Source organism: Rhodnius prolixus, unplaced genomic scaffold (genome assembly GCF_049639745.1).
Source record: "Rhodnius prolixus isolate KJV_2025 unplaced genomic scaffold, Rpr scaffold_10, whole genome shotgun sequence".
NCBI lineage: Eukaryota > Metazoa > Arthropoda > Insecta > Hemiptera > Reduviidae > Rhodnius > Rhodnius prolixus.
Genome location: NW_027411615.1, coordinates 10,254,199 through 10,276,705, shown reverse-complemented (window position 1 = coordinate 10,276,705; position 22,507 = coordinate 10,254,199). Strand labels below are relative to the sequence as shown.

The 22,507-nt window shown below is 34.7% G+C and overlaps 1 protein-coding gene and 1 long non-coding RNA gene across 3 annotated transcripts in view; one reads left to right on the top strand and one right to left on the bottom strand.

Moving 5' to 3' along the window:
- Csgalnact (Chondroitin sulfate N-acetylgalactosaminyltransferase) overlaps nucleotides 1-22,507 on the bottom strand; it is a 409,289-nt gene that overhangs the window by 197,388 nt on the left and 189,394 nt on the right. Inside the window, exon 4 of one of the 2 annotated variants that reach the window (XM_074133944.1) lies at nucleotides 19,612-19,626. The exons of the other annotated variant lie outside the window; for it this stretch is intronic. Coding sequence (XP_073990045.1) covers nucleotides 19,612-19,626 — 15 coding nt within the window. The remainder of the gene's footprint in view (nucleotides 1-19,611; nucleotides 19,627-22,507) is intronic. 2 annotated transcript variants of the gene reach the window in all.
- Nucleotides 1-22,507, top strand: part of LOC141457254 (uncharacterized) — a 306,694-nt gene that overhangs the window by 126,870 nt on the left and 157,317 nt on the right. The gene's annotated exons all lie outside the window — the stretch shown is intronic.

The following is a 22,507-nucleotide window of genomic DNA, read 5'->3' as shown; positions in this document are numbered from 1 at the left end:
GTAACAGAACAAGAGTTCAAACCGTGTGTAATGGAAAATGGAATTCCTTCAGAGGGAATCTACCACTCCTTTCCTTGAGTACTACCAAATTTAAAGAAAATAATTGGAATAGTTTTCGAAAAAGAAAATCTTGAAAAGCTAAAAACCCGCCTCAGTAAATTGGTACATCTGTTTTTGTCCGTTTTGACTAAAACCTTTTTGTAGCATCCTCTGTCGTTGGCAGTTAATCGAATTATCAAAAATTTGAACTTTCCGCAGTTTTTCTTGTTTCAATTACGACATACAGACAGCAACAATTTGTGAAAACTACCTTTTCCTACTCAGGGAGGCATCCAAATCTATATTTCTGTTAAAAAAACTCAAATCAAAGATCTAAACGAACTCACTACGTTCACTTGCTTAGTAGTGTAAAAGAAAGATGAGAATTACCTGCCAAATGATTCCCAAAAATTTGTATAATGGGAAATAATGAATAAAAGAGGGAAACTATTAAACTTTTGAAACTATTAAGGAAAAACATAAAAGATAGTTTATCGCTCTCATATAAATATAGTACGAGGGTCGTTTGAAAAGTCCGTGCAAAAATAAAAACTACTTAATTTTTTGGGGTAAATCTTTTTTATTTTTCAACATAGTCTCCTTTTAGGCTTATACACTTCGTCCAACGCTGCTCTAGTTTGTTGATCCCTTCCGAATAATAGGATTTGTCCAAGTCTGAAAAATAGCCATTCGTTTCTGCAATCACCTCCTCGTTTGAATAAAATCTTTTTCCCGCCAGCCATTTCTTCATATTGGGGAACAAATAGTAGTCCGAGGGAGCCAAGTCTGGAGAATAGGGGGGATGTGAAACGAGTTGGAACCCTATTTCCATTAATTTTGCGACCACAACTGCTGAGGTGTGAGCTGATGCGTTGTCGTGATGGAAAAGGACTTTTTTGTGGGCCAATCGTGGGCGTTTTTCTTGCAGCTCGGTTTTCAAACGGTCCAATAACGATGAATAATATGCACCTGTAATAGTTTTACCCTTTTCCAGATTATTCCTTGCGAATCCCAAAAGACAGTCGCCATAATCTTTCCGGCCGAAGGAACGGTCTTCGCCTTTTTTGGCGCAGATTCCCCCTTGGTAACCCATTGTTTAGATTGTTCTTTGGTCTCAGGAGTGTAGTGATGTATCCATGTTTCATCCACAGTGACAAACGACGCTTAAAGTCCTGCGTATTCTTCTGGAACAGCTGCAAACCGTCCTTACACGATTTCGTTTTTGGTCAAGCGTGAGCAATCGTGGCACCCATCTTGCGGATAGCTTTGTCATGTCCAAATGTTGATGCAAAATATTATGTACCCGTTCATTCGAGATGCCCACAGCACTAGCAATCTCACGCACCTTCACTCTTCTGTCATCCATCACCATATCATGAATTTTATCAATGATTTCTGGAGTAGTAACCTGAACAGGGCGTCCGGAACGTTCAGCGTCACTTGTGCCCATATGGCCACTCCGAAAATTTTGAAACCACTTATAAACTGTTCTAATCGAAGGTGCAGAGTCACCATAATGTTTATCAAGCTTCTCTTTAGTCTCCTGAGGCGTTTTGCCTTTCATAAAGTAGTGTTTAATCAACACACGAAATTCTTTTTCGTCCATTTTTTGAAAATCACTCGACTTCCTCGATTCAAACGAATGCCAAACACAAAGAAATAGACCGATCTGGCTGAAACTTGGAGTGTGTTCTTCCAAGAGATGCTACTAACTAATAAACATAACCTCGATACGCTCCAGTGGTGCTATCTCTCTGACTTTGCACGGACTTTTCAAACGACCCTCGTAAATATCTTCTTTACTACAGAGAAGCCAAAACTTTAAAAATTGAATGGTGCACATTTTCAGCACAATAATATCCAGATCTTGTTTATTATATCGTAAATTCCTATAATACTACTTTTTTACTCATCTTAAAAAATATGTTACAACCATTAAGTTGTAATATCGATAAAAATATGGCCGCTATGTTTATTACAATCAAATCATATCTTTATAGAATACAATAAGATATGATGTACATAATTTCTCCAGAAAGAAACTGTATAATAGCACATATATTTACAGAAACAGATGGAAGGGATGTCTTATAGGACGGAACTATAACAAGCTCCTCAAGTCAGTCTAGATCTCTGCCGCTGCATACTTGTTAGCAGCATCTAGGACAACTCTCTTAACATCTTTATTCACAAGTACATGCTCATTGTGGCCAACGCATCACTGAGTGTCTTCCTCACAAATAATTTTATAGCAAAATATCTACTAAAGTCAACGAATGAATGAATGACGTATATTTACAAAATATATGAAAAATACATGAACAGAAAAGTATCTACTTATTACAGGATGATACCCTCCAATTAAACATAAACTAAATTATAAACAATTTAAAAAATAAATAAAAATACACTAACAAAAAGTTCAAAATAACTTTTCAAATAAGATAAATTTCGAATCTTGGACAATTTCTCGTGGGCCGTCTGTCGAGTAGTTCTATTTAAGTTTATAAATATAAGTTCGAAAGTGGATGATATGTAAACTATAAGAGCAATAATGTGCACAACAAGCGATGAGGGGCTAAACAATATTAATTGTTATAACTGCGAATTATTAATTTATTTGAATTTTTATTTATATATTAATTATTATCATCAAATTCCGAACATAATATTTTCCTGTAACGATATGCATCGCGAACATATTTATATAAATTATATAAACTATTGACATTATTATTACCAATATATTCCTGCCACTCCAATCTCTTTTTCCCAAAAAACAGTAACCTGAACTCTTTAAGTACAGGGCATACTGATATAAAATGGTAGGTATCCTCGTTCACATTCATGTCAACGATAACGACTTTATAATTTCGAAACTGCTTATTGTCGTATCATTTTTTTAATTATTGCACCAAAGTTAGTGATCTTTGAGCCAATTGAACTTGTTTTTAATGCAAATATAATGAGTGCCGAACAATTTGTGTTTCTTCCAATGCACCAATTATAGTTCTTAGAGCAGAGAACCAGCTAAAACTAAGATTCAAATTTATTACGAAAGTAGCTTCTGATCGCAGAACATAATAACTGGTTAAATTAGAATACAAAGAAATATCTCTTGGCGTTCAATTTGAGATCTTTTTATTTTAAGACGAGTTGTTCAGACAACCTTATTTTTAGTTGAACGTAGATTTATTGCACATTAAAAAAAGTTAAAAGTGTAAAAATAATTGAAAAACTTTAAAAGAAATAATGCTTTTACAGATTGCTTTGCTCTTTAAATTCATGTCTGCTTTAGATAAAAATGGCTGCGCTAACTAGCTAGGCTGTTACTATGAACCACACCATTGATTGGTTGGGGAAAATCATTGTCTTGAAGGTACCCTCAACTTCTATGCCTCTCTATTTAGCATATTTTAATGAAACGTGCAAATATTGCATGTTGACTTCAATCTATTGATGAGATGATGACAAGATTGTGTTCTTGTTGAGTAATACATAACAATAACCGTATATCCAAGTTTAGCATCATAGATCTTTCATGTGGCTGTGGTTTTGCAATTTATAGACTCACCTTCTACCTCATCCATCATCTGAAAGATATACAAATCATTGTCTAAGGTAATCTTGCTACTGTTTCTTTAACATTAAGAAACAAAAGGAAAATTAAAAACAAAAGCAACGCGAGAAAAAGTCTGGTTTAATGCGCACAGCGAAAAATCCAATCCTCGTAAAGATTTCCAAATTATATAAATGCAATTTCTCCTCGTCAGTGAGGGGATATCCAATAGAATAAAATTATTCCCATTGAAAATAGAATAAATAATAGAAAGTTAGAGAAATAATTTGCTTTAGGCTATTGTACGGCTTTCTCACATTTTCTTCAGGGGTTCATTCTATTTTAATTTTCTATAATTTTGTAGCTTGTAGTAATTTAATAAACGTATTTTCATATAAGCACATAAAAAAAATGAGAATAAATATTTAAAAAAGTAGTAAAGTAATTGTCTATTTTTTCAGGCAGACTTTACGTCCAACTACCAATTAATAAATATTTAAATTCTCCTGTTATAAACATTGCTGTTCTCTACCCGTAGCAACAAGAGATGTCCTATTCCATAAGACACGAAGAATTGGCAGGTATACGAGGTGTAGCTATTAAATAACGAGACTATTGCTGTAAAACATTTTATTTTAAATTTATACATATTTAGTTATTATCACCTTCAATATACACCACTCCCCTATCCCTACAACGCTCCATGCGAATTTACCATTGTTCGAAACAGTGCTGGAAGTCTTTTTCTGTGAGCTCCTCCATGACGCGTGCCGTTTTTTCTTTCACAGCTTCAGAGGACTGAAATCGTGTTCCTTGTAATGCAGATTTGACTTTGGGGAACAGATAAAAGTCACTTGGGGCCAGGTCAGGCGAATAAGGCGGATTGCCTAAAACTGGGATGTAGTACTTGGCTAGAAACGTCTTGACTGACAATGCAGTGTGTCTTGATGGAGAACTCGTGACTTGTTCTTACACAAATCGAGTCGTTTTTTCCTTACTCTTTCACGGAGTTGAGCAAGCACCTCGCAATAGTAATGTTGATTAATTATAATCGATATTTTCATCCGTTTTGGACGAGTAAGGGCAACCCGGGCGGTCATCAACTCCGACGTCTTCTCGGCCATCTTGGAAACGCTTGAACCACTCAAAAACTTGCGCACGTGATAAACATTCATCGCCATAAACTTCTTTTAATAAAAGATAAGTTTCAGTAGCGGTTTTACCAAGTTTCATGTGAAATTTCATGACAATTCGTTGCCCTACTACATGTATAGTATCATGTTTTCGGCAAAACGAAACTAACACCTCTTACACAAACGACGGTTCCGTTCAGACAGATTTCTCAACAAACACATGAGACGCTGCAATCGAAAGAGAAGGCTTTACGCTGCACAGCTGTCGTTCGTTAGGATTTAGTGCATGCATAGTTTTTCTGAAGCAGCATCAGTCTCGTTATTTAATAGCCACACCTTGTAGAGACAAGTCTTTTGACATAGAAAATGACCAAAGGAGTCTATACAAGTTTTGTGTTACCTTGAATGAACATAAAGGCAACTAAACGGATCTACTAATTGTCGGTAGAAAGTTCTGCCCGAAATAACGGTAATTTTTATGAAAAGATGTACGAGAAATCAGAATGATTGGCAGTGATACCAAAATACATATTCTTACATAAGAGGGAAAAACAGTCTCAGAAATACATTTCTAATAGCTTGGAAACAAGTTAAATTCTTCCACATTGATCCTTTAATAATTGCGCAGCTGAACCATTGATGTCTCACCATTGGAACAATAATTATTAGAGGATTACTAACTGAATTCTCTGATGTTAATGTTTCCTATATAGGAGGCTGATAACTGTCCGAAGGTTGTTGTCGCATTTACAAACTTAAGATAAATCGTTTCTGTCAACATTCCACTTATTTGGAATTTACTTTTAAATAAAAAGTCCAATTTACATCTAGATCATTATTCTAAATTTACGCTTATTAAGTTAAAAAGAAAGTTTTATAAATAATACAATTTAATCAAAAGATTTTTATAAGTTGAGGAGACATAATTTGTCAGGTTGTAGACTTAGAAAAAGAAAATAGCCAGAACGACGACAAAGTAAACGGGAGCAACAACAAAAATCTATCTTACCCAGGGCAAACTCACCGGCCCTTTGCATTTTTAATGAAGCGAGAGGATCTTAGGTTCTCAAACAAATAACGTTAAATCTAATGCAGATTCAACCCAATTTGGTGCATAAAGTAATCAATGCAACCGATGTAATTTATAGAAAATGAAATTTAAAAACAAATTTGTTCTAAAGTATTGATTTGCATGAATGGAAAAAATGGATAGAAATAAATTTTGAAATAAGTTTTCTTAAGCCTAAAAAAATATTTCTGTTTTATACAGAGAAAGGGCCAACGTGGGGTGGCCCTCTAACCAATATAAAAATATGTCGGATGTGCGACATCTGTTTCAGTTACCCAGCTGGCCAGCGTTTATTTTATACTTTTTAATAAAAATATTCTTTAGTAAGTTTTTATAATATAATAATACCGTATGGTTTTGTGAGAGAGAGGGATGCTTAAAAAAAAAAGATGAGGTAAAAACGAACGATGTTCCACTCTTACGAACATGGGGAATACCAGTTCTGTTTGCCCTTTATATAGCGAATGGAACCTTTCTCTCCCTAGAGGATCGCGACAAAAGGAATGGAGAGATAGAAATATTCATTAAGATGGTAGATATACCAAGCTTATTATGAATCGGCCAAAATGTTAGGAGACAATATGATACTCTTTGCTACAGAGTGCTAAAGATTTGAATTTGTTCGTCCACCCACAAGAATACGCCTTAATTAAATTTAGATAAAAAATCTTTGATGAAATATGTTTTACCGTAATTATAAAAAATTTAATCTTAGGAATAATAACTTTTTTGGCTTTCAACGCAACTCAGAATTCTTTTTTCTTTTTTAGAATGCTGACGCAATTCCTCAGGGCAAAATTTTAGATTTTAAATCTATAAAATTTTTAATTGATATCTCCAGGAGACCTTTATATTCATATCTGGTAAAACGGATAACAGAATTTGCTATAAATTCTCATTTAAAACATTAAATGACTTTCAAATTTAATTTTGGGAATCGAAGTTGTAACCTAATATGCAGGTTTATTTTTAGTTAGCATGAACATTCTCTTATACTAAAATAGGTCCAGTTTACTCTATACAGATGGGAACTAATTAGAGATTAATTTTATTCATATAAAGTAAATTCTACTAATTTATAAAGTTCTAGAAGCATTATTTTTTTAAATGATTTTAGATTAAAACGAATACACAAAAAGTATAAACAGGTGATTTTTAGTCTCGCGAGTGGATTTCATCTTCCAAATAATAACTTTTGGGGCTTTTAACACAGAATTATTTTTTCTTTTTCTTTGATGATGGATCCACAGGCTCAGTTAATGTGACACTGGACCAAACTCGATATTATAATTGTACACATTTCTTAATTGATCAATGCTTCAAGTTATGCCATACGAGGTGTGGCTATTAAATAACGAGACTGATGCTAACGACCGACAGCTGTGCAGCGTAAAGCCTTCTCTTTCGATTGCAGCGTCTCACGTGTTTGGAGAGAAATCTGTCTGACCGGAACCGTCGTTTCTGTAAGAGGTGTTAGTTTCGTTTTGCCGAAAACATGATACTACACATGTAGTAGAGCAACGAATTGTGGTGAAATTTCACATCAAAACTTGATAAAACCGTTACTGAAACTTATCTTATTATTAAAAGAAGTTTATGGCGATGAATGTTAATCACGTGCGCGAGTTTTTGAGTGGATCAAGCGTTTCCAAGATGGCCGAGAAGACGTCGGAGATGATGACCGCCCGGGTCGCCTTTCCACGTCCAAAACGGATGAATATATCGATTATAATTAATCAACATTACTACCGCGAGGTGCTTGCTCAACTCCGTGAAAGAGTAAGGAAAAAACGGCCCGATTTGTGGAAGAACAAATCATGGGTTCTCCATCAAGACTGTGAAAGAAAAAGCGGCACGCGTCATGCAGGAGCTCACAGAAAAAGACTTCCAGCACTTTTTCGAACAATGGTAAATTCGCATGGAGCGTTGTAGGGATAGGGGAGGGGTGTATATTGAAGGTGATACTAACTAAATATGTATAAATTTAAAATAAAATGTTTTATAGCAATAGTCTCGTTATTGAATTGCCACACCTCGTAAAGTTGCGCTTGTACCAACCATGCGAACACATGTTTTAATCTCTACGATCTTTAAAGAATGTTGGCTTGCCTAAACCAATTTTCCTGACATTATATATTCCGTCTCTGCTTCATTTCATCTTCACCAGGACGTTATCCACATCTAGCGCCTTCTAGCACCTACCAGCTTCTCTCCGCACGATTTTCTGGGTGAGGCCACGTAGACCATCCCTTCTTGCAGTCATCACATCTTAATCACTGTTATCAAATAGACTCTTCTGAATAGTTCTTTCAGAAGAGGGATCATGCTGCACTATTCTCTCTTTCCCCGCTGACAGAAAAGTCAAAGTTCATCTGCCAAAGTGAGGGTCAATGACTCAGCACGATAAGTAACAGCTGCCCTTAGAACTGTTTTGTACATGTTTTATTGTAATAAACTTTAGAAGTTTGCCATCTAAATTGGGCAAGATATTTTTCATTTTGATGTTGGAAATAATTGCGAGAAACAAAGATCCCAAAGTGTTGTGAAACTCTCCTGTAACGATTTCTTTTGTAACTTTATAACAAAAAGTTTGCTTTTGATAGAATGATATTAAATGCTGAAGAATCCAAAATTCTGTTTGGCCAGGGCGAAAGGTTACGTAACAACCGACTGTTTTCAGAGACACACCCTTCCAATACTTTTAACAGAGGATTTAATTAAGTCTTTTGTAGCTGTCTTTTTTACCCTCTAAAATTAAATTCTCTTGAAATAAATATGATAAAATTAAACTAAAATATGTATTAAATGATTCCATTCCCCTGATGTAACATAAAAGAACTACCCCTTTATCAGTTAGGGATGAGACCCAGAATTTAATTACTTTTTATTTGTGACATAAAAGAGTAAATAATGCAAGGAGAGTAAATATTGTAAAGAAGCTGGGATGCCACAGTTCCTTTTTTACAGAACCCGTGTGCAAAGAAGCTATTTTGTACATAGCCATCCTCACTCAGACTATCTATTTTAGTAGAACTTTTTAACTTCACGAAAATGTAATTACATAAACTGCAGCTTTAATGTGTATCAGATTGGCTGAAATCATCAAAACACAGATTGAAGGGTTGTGGATTGAAATTATCAGAAATAATTGCACTTCTGGCTGATTTCTAACTGATTTTCCCCTCTCTAATTTAGAATTGCTGCAGGAAAATCCGTTTTAAGGCACTTAAGACAAAGGCTAGTGTTAGGCCTCCATTTAAAAGGATTTCAACGAACTTTCAAAATCAATTTCCAAGTACTTCTTTCACTTTAAAAACAGAAAATACAAATTATTTCTGTAGTTATCAAAATCTGCTTTTGGATATTATTTATATACATGCAATTATATTTTGCAATGTAACAGTTAGGATGTTAACAATATCTGAGTCCAGAACATTATTGAGTATAGTTTCTGTTATTTTTTAGCTAGCCCAAAGATATTCTTTTGAATTTTATAACTATTAATTTAAACCGTTTTAATATCTGCAGTAGTTGGCGCTTTTTTATTGTACTTTCACCCGGCATTCGAATAGTGTTCTCTCGTCTCAGAGCGGATAGTGGGCAGAAAGAAGTTCGCTCCTTAAAAGAAAACATCTAAGAAGCGATAGCTGGATCTAAGAGATCTTTGAATAGGAATCCAGAGCGCTTAACAGTGATCTAATTACGTATTAAAGAAGAAAGAGGTAATATGGGACAGGGTTGTCTGCTGCAGAAGGCAGCGCGTCAATCGAGTGGCAGCTTTGTCCAAGAGAGGACCGTGTTGATTTCGTCAGTGCTAAAAAGTTTTCTTAAGGTTGATTTTCCTCTGCTTTTGGTTAATGCCGAGGAAAGTATAGAATAATTTCCCTTAGACATTAAAAATGTAGAAAGTAGAGAGTTTTAAATGCCAGTATTATGGATTTCAAATATGAATGTATATTGCAAAAAAAAAATGAGGTTATATTGAACGCGGTGTATGGTAGTATTATGGGAAGTGGCACTGAGGACGAAACTAGTGTCTTATAATTTTTTTTTTTCTCTACAGGGTGCTATAAAGGGCCTAAAAAACTCATTTCAAAGATTTCTTGATATTTCTCTAAGAAAACTGATTACACCCTAATTTTTACCCTTAATGTACTGATAATTGTGTAAAATATAGTTTTGTGACATATTTAAGGCTTTTTTTTACAATTCATGGAGAAACGAGAACATTAACTATAATTATTATGTGTGTATTACGACCACACTTTCTGATAACCCAATATGGCACTACGACAGTCTTTTTCAGTGCAACTCCACAGTCTCCTTGCTGTGATGCACTCAGGACTCCAAATTTACAAAAACAAATAATGTATGTCTATGATTTTACTTCAGAGTAGATTTTAAATTCAGTAGTGTTCAAAATATGCAAGGTAAAAAAAGACTGTCCCATATTACCACCTTCTCATCTATAATTAGCTAATTTATTATTATTATTTTAATTATTTTAAGGGGCATTAACGGCTGAGATCGATGGCGCCCGGAGCTTTGTTCAAGAGCACTGCCGGCCTCCAGTCCGTCCATCACCGTACAGAGTGCTATAAAAAGCTCCTAGAAAGAAAAAAATCAAGTGTAGCTGGATTCGAACCCGAGATCTCTGTAAAGGGAATCCAGTACACTAACTACTGAGATACTCCCAGCAAATTATTTTTTCAGTATCATGAGCTACTTAATTATTTTTCCCCCCTGAATTCTCCTTTCATTTATTTTATTAAGCGAATATATTAATAAGCTCTCACTAATAAGCTCAGGATCAAGAATGAAAGAAGGACTTCTTCTTTTATTTATAGATTAGGGAATATACCCACGCTATGCAAAGCTAACCTGAAAAGTTCATTGAATATTCAAGTATTTGCTACATGGGTATGCATCAACGCTAACTAACAGGACCCAGAAGAATAACTCATTAAATCTTGGATGGGTTTAGTAATCCCATGTGTTCCTCCCAACGAACCCTCTACTTCTATTCATATCACAGTACATTTCATCAACCCTTCCCACTCTAGCGCATTCTCTACTAAAACTCGTACATACTCTTAACCTAGTTTATGCTTAAAGGTAAGGTAGTAACAGCTTCGTCTAGGGCAAACCGGGCTTTGTAGAGACATGAAACTAGTTTGACTAAATTTTAGTTTGGACATGAAGTTTTAGAATAGAACTTTTAGGATGAGAGGGGGTTGGATAGAAAATTGCCTTCTCTGAGAAATTTTCTTTATCCATCCCATCATTATTCTGTATGGGTACACTAATCAGAAACAGTCTACTATCGAAATTAGTTATCATTAGAGAACGGAAAATTCCCCCGCATTATTTCCTAAACTCTTTTTGGATTACTACGGAAATAAAATTAGAAATTTAAAGGAGGATAAGTTCTTATTACTCTATTGTCTTGGACAGAAAGTACTCGTAAATTCGCTGCTTTCTAAAATCACTTATATTGAAACATTTGATTTAGTATCTCTCTAATAAAAACAAATATGTTCAGTATGTTTCTACAAAATTTTAAAATTCTAAACAGTAAAACTGTATTTCTGATAAACTGATAATTTTTTCTAACCTAGAATTCAAATTACAAATCAAATAGTTTTGAATTTTCTCAACGATATGTAGAAAGAAGTAAATTAAGTGAAGTATTATATTATTAAGGTTATAGTTCGAGCCAATATTAATATAGCAATTGATCTCCACTATTTCTGCAATTGCGTTTTGTGTTTAATTTTGAGCATCACACAACACATGTTTGTGCATAAATATATTTACACTTTTTCTTACCACTATTCTTCAGGCAATTCTTGGCTGGAAAAGTTGATTCGTAGCTTTAGGCGATCCCAGTGTTTTTAGGCGATCAGCCAGCCCTACTGCCGCGTATTTTGGCCCAAAAGCGATGCACTTAGAACAATGATTGTCTTGGCTTCTTCACTGGGTTCCGCTGCCAGTGGTTTGCGGTTGTGAGGAATGGCGTACTCAGAGACCTGCCTAGTATGGTTTTTTCCAGCTAAGGCTCCGTCTGGAGGATTTGCCTTAACGTCATGTCCGTTTTAGTAAATAGTTCATTGATGCCCAGAGCTGATGCTAGTATGTCCAACTGGGCCTCTCAATCTGGAGTTAGTCTAGTTAGTTACTTGTGAATCTGTGTTTGAAACGAAACTAGCAGCCGCGATACTCCTTTGGGAGAAATTTACAGTTTTTTCTGTTCTACGTACTTGGATATTCAGGCAGCCGCCAATGCCGTATGGTCTCCTAGGAAGAACCATTTCTTTCTAGTCAATCCAATCTAATCAGTCTTACAGTAGGTGACATAAACGGAGGCGGCGACTTACTAACATACATAAATTTTTCACAATAAATAGAAAGAAAGACCAAGGCCTAGAAGAGAACCCAGTACCACACTACATCTTAACTTTGAGGGGCCGCGCCACTAACCTCTCGGTTACTGCTGTTCATAACATGTTTTTTCAAGCGAACATTCATCTACCAATCCAACATGATTGCAAAGACAGCACACTAACCAGGATTGTAGAAGAAAGCAAAAATGGGAAAAAAAAATCAGGAAACTAAATTTGGACAGTAACGCGGCAAGAGATAGGTAGAAAATGAACAGCATGTGGGACACATTATTAATGGCATGTTATGGTATGGGCTGGAAAGAGTATTAATGCCTCTTAAAGAGATGGATGGTTGGTTAGTTTGGTATTTCTAGGGACGGACGGGCATCGTTTAAGAAATGAGGCACTTATCACTGCAGGACGAAGAGTGCGCTCGGTTGAGGTTGTTCTACCCAAACCCTCTTACAGAGTAAATGTCTTCGAGCAACAAAATTTGTTCTCCTATTCGCCAAATACAGCAGCGCTATCCTGCCCTGCGCTCCACTTAGACTGTTCTTGAAGCAACCATTATACTAAAAAAAAAAGAGATCTATATCAAAAGAAATTGCCTAATAAAACTTCTAAAGACTCCGATATATCAAAATAGTATTATTTATTCTGTTAGCCTAAAAAAGCTGAATTGATTGCAATTTTAGAAGTACTATTTGTTCTTTTTAAAAATGCCAACTGCAGATCTACACATTTATTAGATTTCAGTTATATTAATACGCTTTAGGTAGATATAATTTAAAGTCCAAAAGCAGTCGAAGGTCTACAACCAACTACTGAACAGTATAAAAAGTGTCTGGATTTACAGGCATTATTATTTGTTATGAGTTAAAAAAGAAATTGCATTGGTTCCATTTTCCAGAAGGTTTGCACGAACTAGATAATCTCATTCATTTTAAAACGGCTCAATTGCATTTCATGCTTAAACGGTTGATTTGAGCAAAAAATGGTAGAGGTGAAATCTGTTGCCCGTCACCTCTAGTTTCAGAATATGTGACTTGATTTTAGATTCTTGCCCCGCATACGCGGCTGATGCACGGCCAAAAGTGAGGGTTCGCAGTTGACCTCCATTTTTATATAGACAGTTTAAAATACTATAAAAAGTTATGAAAGAAACCGGAAACCGCAATTCGATATCTTCAAAATTAAAGATGCTAGGCCATTTCAAAATCTGGTATTTATTAATCATATTTCAATTTTTTTAACTTGTTATCAAAGAGAAAGAAGAGCACGCGATAGGTCATTTTTATGTATTTTTTCATCCCCTTTCTACTGAAAATATTTCCAAGGCAGTAAAAGCTAGTATTTTTCTTAATATCGGGAAATAAGTCGTAACCCGAGTGATTTTTCTAAGAAAAATCAAATGTTAAGAGCTTTATATGTTCTCAAGCATACACAAAATGGCTAAAAATTAATTTTACATCTGTTACAAACAAGAAGGTTTAATAATTATTTGGTAATTTTGGGAGAGTTGCGTTTAATTACCAAAAAAAAAAAATTGGAAACCTCCTGCCACGTATTTAAGTGATCAGTATCTTACATGTAAAGGATCAAACTTATCCCTTAATTCATCAAATAATGCACTTTACTCAACTTGTGAAGCATGTACCTCCTCAGACTCGCAAGCCAGGTTAGCCAGGAGGTTATCAACTGCTCTCTGTATCTGAGGAGGCACCTTTGAAGGTACAGTTCTAACATAATGTCAAACAAAACTATACTAATTCCGTTTTTTTTTTTTTTCTTTGTACACCCCGTGGGGAAAATAACTTGCATGGAAATAGGAGATAGTAGAGCTAGAATCCTACATCTTTCCTAGACTGTATTCCTAGAAAAGATAAAGGTTACCAGCATAAATTCACAGACTAGGTCCCCTTGGTCCGCCAATGCTTATTTCATTCTTTCGGATTGGAACCTCTATATCAATAGGGTTTATCCGTCACTTAGCAGTTTAAGGGGTTCTTCTGGAAGCAGAGTTCACTTATGTTTATAATTACAAATGTAAATAAAACAAAAAAACTCAATAGTTTTCTCCAAACTGTTTTCCAAGACAGGAATCCAGAGCACATAAAAGCCATTGTCTCAAGATCACTAGGGATGTCCACCATTAAATGAAAATCCAGAGCTGCATTATTAGAGAAATAATAATTATATTTCAAAGTTAATTGAATAAAATTGTCTTAAAATGAAGGAACGTTTACTATTTGATTAGGAAGAAATTTGATTTATCCATTCTTAAAATGAAATAAATTTAAATAATAAAAGGGTACCTGTGAAACCATCAGCTCCATTCATCTTAAAGAAATTTATGGTCAGTTAGTTTTGATAAAATTGACAAATTTAATAGGATCGGTGAGGGAAGTAATGGCATTGCAAAAATTGGAACGGTAATATTGATATATTATCGCCCAAACACATAAATATAAATTCCGCTACGTTGAATCTTTTATTTTCCTCCTATCTATTTTTTTTAAACTTATATTTTATTATTATAAACAATATTATCTAATTTAATTAACTGTTAGAAATCAGTCGAGTATGTTGGTGCGATAGCGTAACAATAGGCCTTTGCCAATGTGTAATTCAATAGCTAATTGGACGAAATCTTTAATACTAGAACAAAGCATTAGCTTGATTGAGCGATATACGTAATAACAGTACTACTAAACAATACTAGATTATTGCTCAATATTCTGAACCTGCATCGCGATCCATGTCTTAAAACAACACATCTACATTATCAGGTGAAGAATAAAAGTAAATCTAAATAAATACGAAAATATAAGCTACGCCCTCAGACACGCCACTTTTAACACATTTCCTCCTCCGTGGGACTTCATACGACGTTTTTTTAAGACTCGCCTAAAGACTCACTTGGAATCCACCTCAAGGTTCAAAACATTGAAACTTAACAAAAAAAAAGTACAAAATTCTTTCTAGACTATTTGAAAGATGATTTACCTTAATGAATGAAAGATTTATATTTATTACATAAAAATAAATACATATGTACAATGGAGTGCCAGTACGAATACTATAACCTCCTGCATAATAATTACAAAAATGGTTACAAAATATAGAAAATAGAAATAGAAAAGAAATTTATTATTCAGGGACAATTGTCCCCTAAGAATAAATACAGGTACAGATAGAGGCCTTAATAGTTTGGCCTGTGATTAAACAGAAAATAAATAAATAAATAAGTATTTGCAAAAAGTGAAAATAAAAATAACAGCAGAAATTAAGGAAATAAATTAAAACAATTAGAATTTCGGAGGAAGCTGAATAGAAAGGAGATAATTGAACAGAAGGGATTTAAAGATGGATAGGGTAGGAGCATGGCGGACAGATGAAGACAAGGAGTTCCAGAGAGAGGTAGCACGTATTAGGAAGGACTTGTCAAAGGATGAGGTACGGTGAGAGGGAATATAGAGATCAGATGAGCGAGATCTAGTGTTATGGGAATGGATGGAGGATTTAAACTTAAGGAGTTAGAAAATATATGAAGGCCTTTGAGACTGGATGACTTGAAAAAGGAAAGAAGCCAAAAAATATTGGCGGCGATAGACAGAAAAAAGCCACTTCAACTCATCGTAGCAGTGCGAAATGCGAGAGTCTCTGGAAATGCTGAAAATAAATCTTATGAAGCAGTTCATGAGGCGCTTGAGCTTAGCTTCAATATCACCAGAAAGACCGGCCATATACTGAGCAACCATAGTCGAAATGGGGGAATATAAGAGAGGAAACTAGGAGTTGCCGGGTCTTAATTGGAAAAAGGTGTACGGGAAGTATAAAAACGGCTTAAGGATATGGATGGAACGACGAGAAATTTGGGAAACATGGTTTTTCCAGGATAGGTTTTGATCGAAAGTGATACCAAGGTTTTTCACAGAGGAACAATATTTTATTGGGGTATTGTAAAGGAAAAATATAAAACATAAAATTGAACAATGAGGCAAAAAAAAACTCGAGAAAAACCTCAGCTGATAGAAAAGTTCTACCTCAGGGAGTCCTTAACTCTCCTGTGCCTGTGCACCGTGTCCAAACTATAGTCCCCTATAAGTCTGCATAGGTGGATTCACACTTGCTGAAGAAACCAGTAGCGAGGTACTTGATGTAGTGTTCTACATAGTCCATGTTGGTGTTGGCGTGTAAGTCTATAATACGGTCTGTAGCGGGGGGGAATTTGTTTTGGATGATCTGCAGCGAGGCGATATTGGATCGACACGTCAAACTCCAGGAGGGACAAGCATAAAGTAACATGGGCCTAACCACTACCTTGTACAGGAGGAGTTTATTCTCTTAGGGAGTCCCTGCAGAACAGCGGGAATAGTACTCGAATGGCTGCCTTACCCTTTATTTACTCTGTCCTTTCGATTCACTTTTAAAACTTCTTTGCTTTAAAACTCTTTTTAACTTAACTTTAACTTTTTTGAACATACGGATACCACGTTTGGGGTTTAACCACGTATTCTAAGTCCCCGTCTATAGTTTTGGGGAAAAAAAATTCCAACACTATCTACGTATGAAACTTAAAACCTTCCACACTGACCTCAAAATTACTTTTGTAGAACAATTTATTAAAGAGCTCTAGGGAAGATTCGATAACTCTACTTCCAAACATCCTAACCCCGCACATTCCTCAGCCACTATCCCAAACAATCCTCCAAGGAAAGTGAAACGCCGCTGGCCTCGCAACCACTTTCCTTCTACCAACACAATGATACCAGTAAGTAAGAGTTTGACGTGGAGTTCCTCCACCGGAGGGCGGCCATCTTCTCCACATGCTCTCATTCTACATCAGTTTCACTTATTAACAATTTTTGTAAAGTGAAAATATTTATTTATTTTTTTAAATTAAACGTTAATTTCTTAGAATAATTCTCATTATTGATTTAAATCAATGAAGTTAACTCCAACGCAAAAAACGAGCCAGACCTTAGATGCGTCAAAGCTATAAGGACCTACCATTTCTCTAAATTTAATACTATTGTACAGAAAATATAAATAATATGATTCCTTACTTTCATGATTAATATAATTAATTAATTTTATATATTACAATACAAAATTTATTTCCAGCTGATTTCAAAAGTTATTAAGAAAAAGCATGAAATCGGGAACTATGAGCTTCGTTGCATCACGACCACGGTTTTGCCTGTTCCTCTTGCTTGCGAACGTTACAATCGAAAACTCAAGTGGAATGGACGGACTACGGAGCGTTTTAACCGTTCATGTAAACATAAAAAAACAAATGGCGACCTCGAAAATAAGTCAGAAACTTGAAGAGGTTGTTTTTTTTTTAATTTTAACCCCGTTTATAAGCAGTTATAATAAACTTTATTAATTATTGGTAAAGTTGACATATTAAAAATATATACTTATATAAAATTTTTAAAAAAGCCGTTTTTGCTCATTTTCAGCAACTTTTTTCTCAAAATCTATCAGATCTAGGTTGTTGCAAAAAAATTACAGTTATAAAAAGGAGGATATGCCCTATATTTTAAAGAAAATTTGGGAATTTAATCTTTTATAGAAAAAGAGGAAAAAATTGTCAAAGTTGAGTGTTTTTGAATGTTACGCTTTTTCTGGCAGTTTTTAGCGATCAACCCTTATACAACTGTCATACCGGGCAGTTTTAATTCAAATTTTATATTAAATTTTCGTGGAGTATTTATAAAATTTACGTTTAAATAAAATTAAAATGTCTTTTGTGACAACAATTAATTAATTGTTATAATTAATAACAATTATAATATTTATTAATGCAATGTTATAATGCTTTAGAAAGTTCTTCATCTAGTTCCGATGAAAAGTGGAATGCAATTTTACAAAATCGCAATGGTGAAAAGCGAAAACTTAGGCCACGTTATTATTAACTATCAAAGTGTAATTGATCGTTATTCAGTGATTCAGTATGTAAAGGGATAAGTCATTTTTCATTTTATTACTTTCGAGAAACACATTCAATTATTTACATGAGATAATACTTTCATTTACCTCATATAATTTTTTCGGTCAGGCGCCATGGTAGCCGAGCGGGTTAAGAGGCGAGACCTTCAAAGCTAATATGCATTGTGGTACTGGGTTCGATTCCCGGTCTAGGCCTTGGATTTTATTTAATAGTTAAATGAGATATAGTAAAGTACGTTTGCTAGTCGCCTCCGTCCACGACACCTAGTAAATGGTAGTTGGACGTTAAGCCCCGCCTGAAAAATTAAGCGATTACTTTACTTTAATTTTTTCGGTCGCCATCTTTTCTTTTAAAAATTGGGCCCAATTTCTGAACGCCCACTTTGACCCAGCTCTTAAGGTGGGGCGTTGTGAGCTTGGCGTGAGCGAAAATAATGACGCCACTAGTGACGTTTTCGCCACGACCACTACCACCGCGGTCGTCATATGGAACGGCTGAAGGTATATTTTGATCGTTGTGAGCGCTTAGTGGAACGCACCCTAAGTGTTGCGTAGGAAATATTACTAGTCCGAGATAAGTTCAACAAGTTCAACAACGAAAATAGAAAAAATAAATAAATATTGAAAATAAATGAATGCCATTGATCTAATGACAAACGGAATGCTTAGAAAATTAATAGTTCCTGCTGCACCTTCCTGTGCAGCTTTGATCTTTAATGTTGTGGGAGAGCGGTAGTAGAAAAGAAGTGAAAAGAAGGAGAGGAAAGGTTAAGTTAGGTTTCATCTAAAAGGAAGAGATAGGTGCCGGGAAAAACCGTGGCAGATAGAAATAGTAGAGGGTAGAAGCGAGATCAGGGGAAAGACCCATGGGATTGAGAGTGTTTGTATGTATGTCTTTAAAAAGAAGCATCCAATATGTGGCGACGCCTTTGAGTAAAGAGAGATTTCCTGTGAACTGGGAGCAGTTGGAGAAGAGCCTGCTGAATCATGTTCCCTTTAGATTTCCTTATACTCCCGGCCAACATCGCCCTCTGTAGCGCTCAAGGGGTTTCTCTTATTCTCTCTTTGCCACACTGTGTCCAGTCATTTGGTACCGGCCCTCTCACTCCCACCTTACCCACTTCTGTATCCTCGCACGGCCGTGCAATAAACATTTCTTTTTATTAGGACACTTGGACAAAGATCACGAAATTGGAAAGAATTGTTATCACCAGCAGTAAACTTCTCCAACCGCTACTCCAGCTAGTAGCGTCATTGAATTTCTCTTCTTGCCTTAAGTCCAGATGAAATATTAGGTTCCCATTGTCAAAAAAAACCACCTACACCATCTTTTTAACCTTCAAATGTTGTAATATCTACATTAGTAAAGGAAAGCTACTCCCATCTATAGAGAACTGTTAAAGTATTACCTGGGTATCCAGTAATCTCATCTAGATGACCTCAAATAAAATGAAGATATAGAACGCTCACCCTTCCATGAAGTATCTACACAGAGAAAAAAAAATATATCTTTTTTACTTGTATGAGAAAAACCATTTCAATTTTCTCATTCTAATTTCAGGAGATATCGTGTTCCAGAATTTGGGAATGGAGATTTCACTAACATGCATATTTTAAAATCAATCGCCTGAACCTGTACGAAGAACTTATACGAACTCGTATATGTATACAGGGTGAACTAGTAACTAATGTCCATAGGCCTACAGTGTGAAGTACATCTAAAGTGGAGTTCAATGACGTATTATTGGCCAACTTCATATTTTCCACTGTTCTTGAGTGACGTCACTTTAAATTTTGTTTTCTAAAATCATTACTTTTTTGCAATAAAAATGTTATTACTAAGAAAGTTTTAAGTTCCAAATTCGATTCTGATGACACGGTTAGAAAGACAGATAAATTTTCTAAAAATTGATACCATTTCGAAGCATAAGCATAAAAATAAAGATGATCGAAATTTTTAAGAAAACTCCTTATGTAACTAACACTCTTGAGTGCTCTTAAACACGTTTTCTTGTAAAACAAACGTAATTTCTCATACAAAGATAAAAGGAATCCTGGAAAATGATATACCGTTTCGAAAGCCCATTAGGCAAGGCAACTTTTATTAAAAGTGTCAGCACCTAGGTCGGATAATGATCACGTAAGAGCCTAATGAGTTTTCTTAAAAATTTCGATTACTTTTATTTGTCCAGCATTCGGAGGAAGATTGAGGCTGTTTGGAGAATAACTTATGCTTCCAAATGGTATCAATTTTTAGAAAATTTATCTGCCTTTCTAACCGTGTCATCAGAATCGAATTCGGACTAAAACTTTCTGAGTAATAACATTTTTATTGCAAAAAAGTAATGATTTTAGAAAACAAAAATTAAAGTGACGTCACTCAAGAACAGTGGAAAATATTAAGTTGGCCAATACGTCATTGAACTCCACTTTAGATGTACTACACACAGTAGGCCTCTGGACAATACTTACTGGTGTAAAGAGAGAGAGATCCAATGCAAATCCAATGGAAAGTGAAGTATTAAATACTGCAGAGACTTACTTCTTTGAGCGCTCATGAAGATTATGCACTCAAAAAAAAAAATGTCTTCGGAATCGTGGATAGACTGTGGTCCTTTAAGAATGTATAGATGCAATGAAAATTAGTCTATGATGTGGTGTAAATTGGTTTGGAATATTTGTGGAAGAAGCTATCATGGTATTCGTTGACTTGCAAAAAGTACTGTACTGGAGTAGTTAATGTATATTTAAAAAATGTATAATGTGATATAGGGTCGTTACGGATAACATTTATTTATTTATTACTTGCCAAAGGTCTATTTACAACAATGAATTATTGGTTAAAATAAAGTGATCAAAAAAAAAAATTCAAAGAGAAGTTTAGATAAATCGTTGAATTAAAATAAATGTCAGTAACGGCAAATAAAAAAATAATGCATAATTTAAACATTAAACACAAATCTAACTCAGAATTTACTTAAATACGAGTATATCTACATCTTTCAATAATCGGTTAGCTCAAGCCATACGTTTATCTGTTAAGTGGCGCATTCTGGCGATTATTACAACTAACACTTTCAATGTGAATAGAATTTTTGTTTAATCTGACAAAGAGAAATGGAACATGGAAATAATGTGAACAATCTGTCATATTGTATAATTTTGTACAATAATTAATTCCATGAGATAAAAATAAATTCTCCTCGTTTCCAAAGAGAGTAGATTTAGTTCTTGCCTGAGCTCCTTTTCAGTGAGAAAAAGTGTGACCTGCAATCAATTAGGAGGCCAGCAAAGTACTTAAGAAAATTCATTGCCGAAATGATTAAAATTAAAGAAATTAAAATCAAATTTAATGAAAATACAGGTTCTTTTTATTTGAATATTATTTATTGATAATTGAATTTAATATAAAAAGCAAATACAAATAAACTTTTATAAATGGAAACATTCTTTTAAAAGTAGCATATTTTTGGTTCTGATTTGGTATGTCTCGCATTCGGAAGGCCTTTGGCAATAGGTAAAGATTTCTGTAGGACAAATTTTCCGGACAATTAGAGAGAAATATGAAATTAATTTTTGGTGTGAAGTAAAGAAGAAAAACAGCAGCAATTGGAAACATTTTTGCTTTCAGAATCAATTGAACCTTTAGAAAAGTTTCTTTCTAGAATATTAGATTTTTTACTTAAGGAAATTATTATCATAAAAATATCCTTGCCAGTCGGTTGGTAGATATTTATAACAAACTTTTGTGAAGAAAGATGATGATACTAAAACTTGTACCTAATATATCTTAGTACACCCAACAAGATTATTGGAACCTTTAAAGCACTTGCTGAAATAGTACCATCGAGTGTGGCAGCCCATAAGGCAATAAACTATCGGTAGAAATATAGTTTTAGAACTCAAGTAGTGAGTACCTTAAGGCAACATATGTTACCCTTATATCTTACCTGTACATGTAGCAAGCAGAAAGCAAGAGATGCATACATATATGAAGAATGAAGAAAAACATTGATCAATTTTACTTGCAGCAAATTTTGTTATTGTACATTTTCATATACAATATTTATGGGTTTAGTTATTACTTCGAGGACTCCGTGTATGTAATAGTAATAAATTTACGAAGCTATGAGTATAAAATGTAAAAGACAATCGACTTTGGCCAATTTCAGATTGATCACAGAATCAAAATCAGCCGACATTAACTAGGCAGCGAACACCACAAAGTATGCAATTTCCTCAAAAGTGGTAACTGATGTGCGAACGGCGAAAAGATTGGCTTTAACGAATTTTCCGGACGGTTATTAGAGTTTCATTATAACTTAGGTCATGTAATATTATTTAATTAATGAAAAATCTTTAGCTA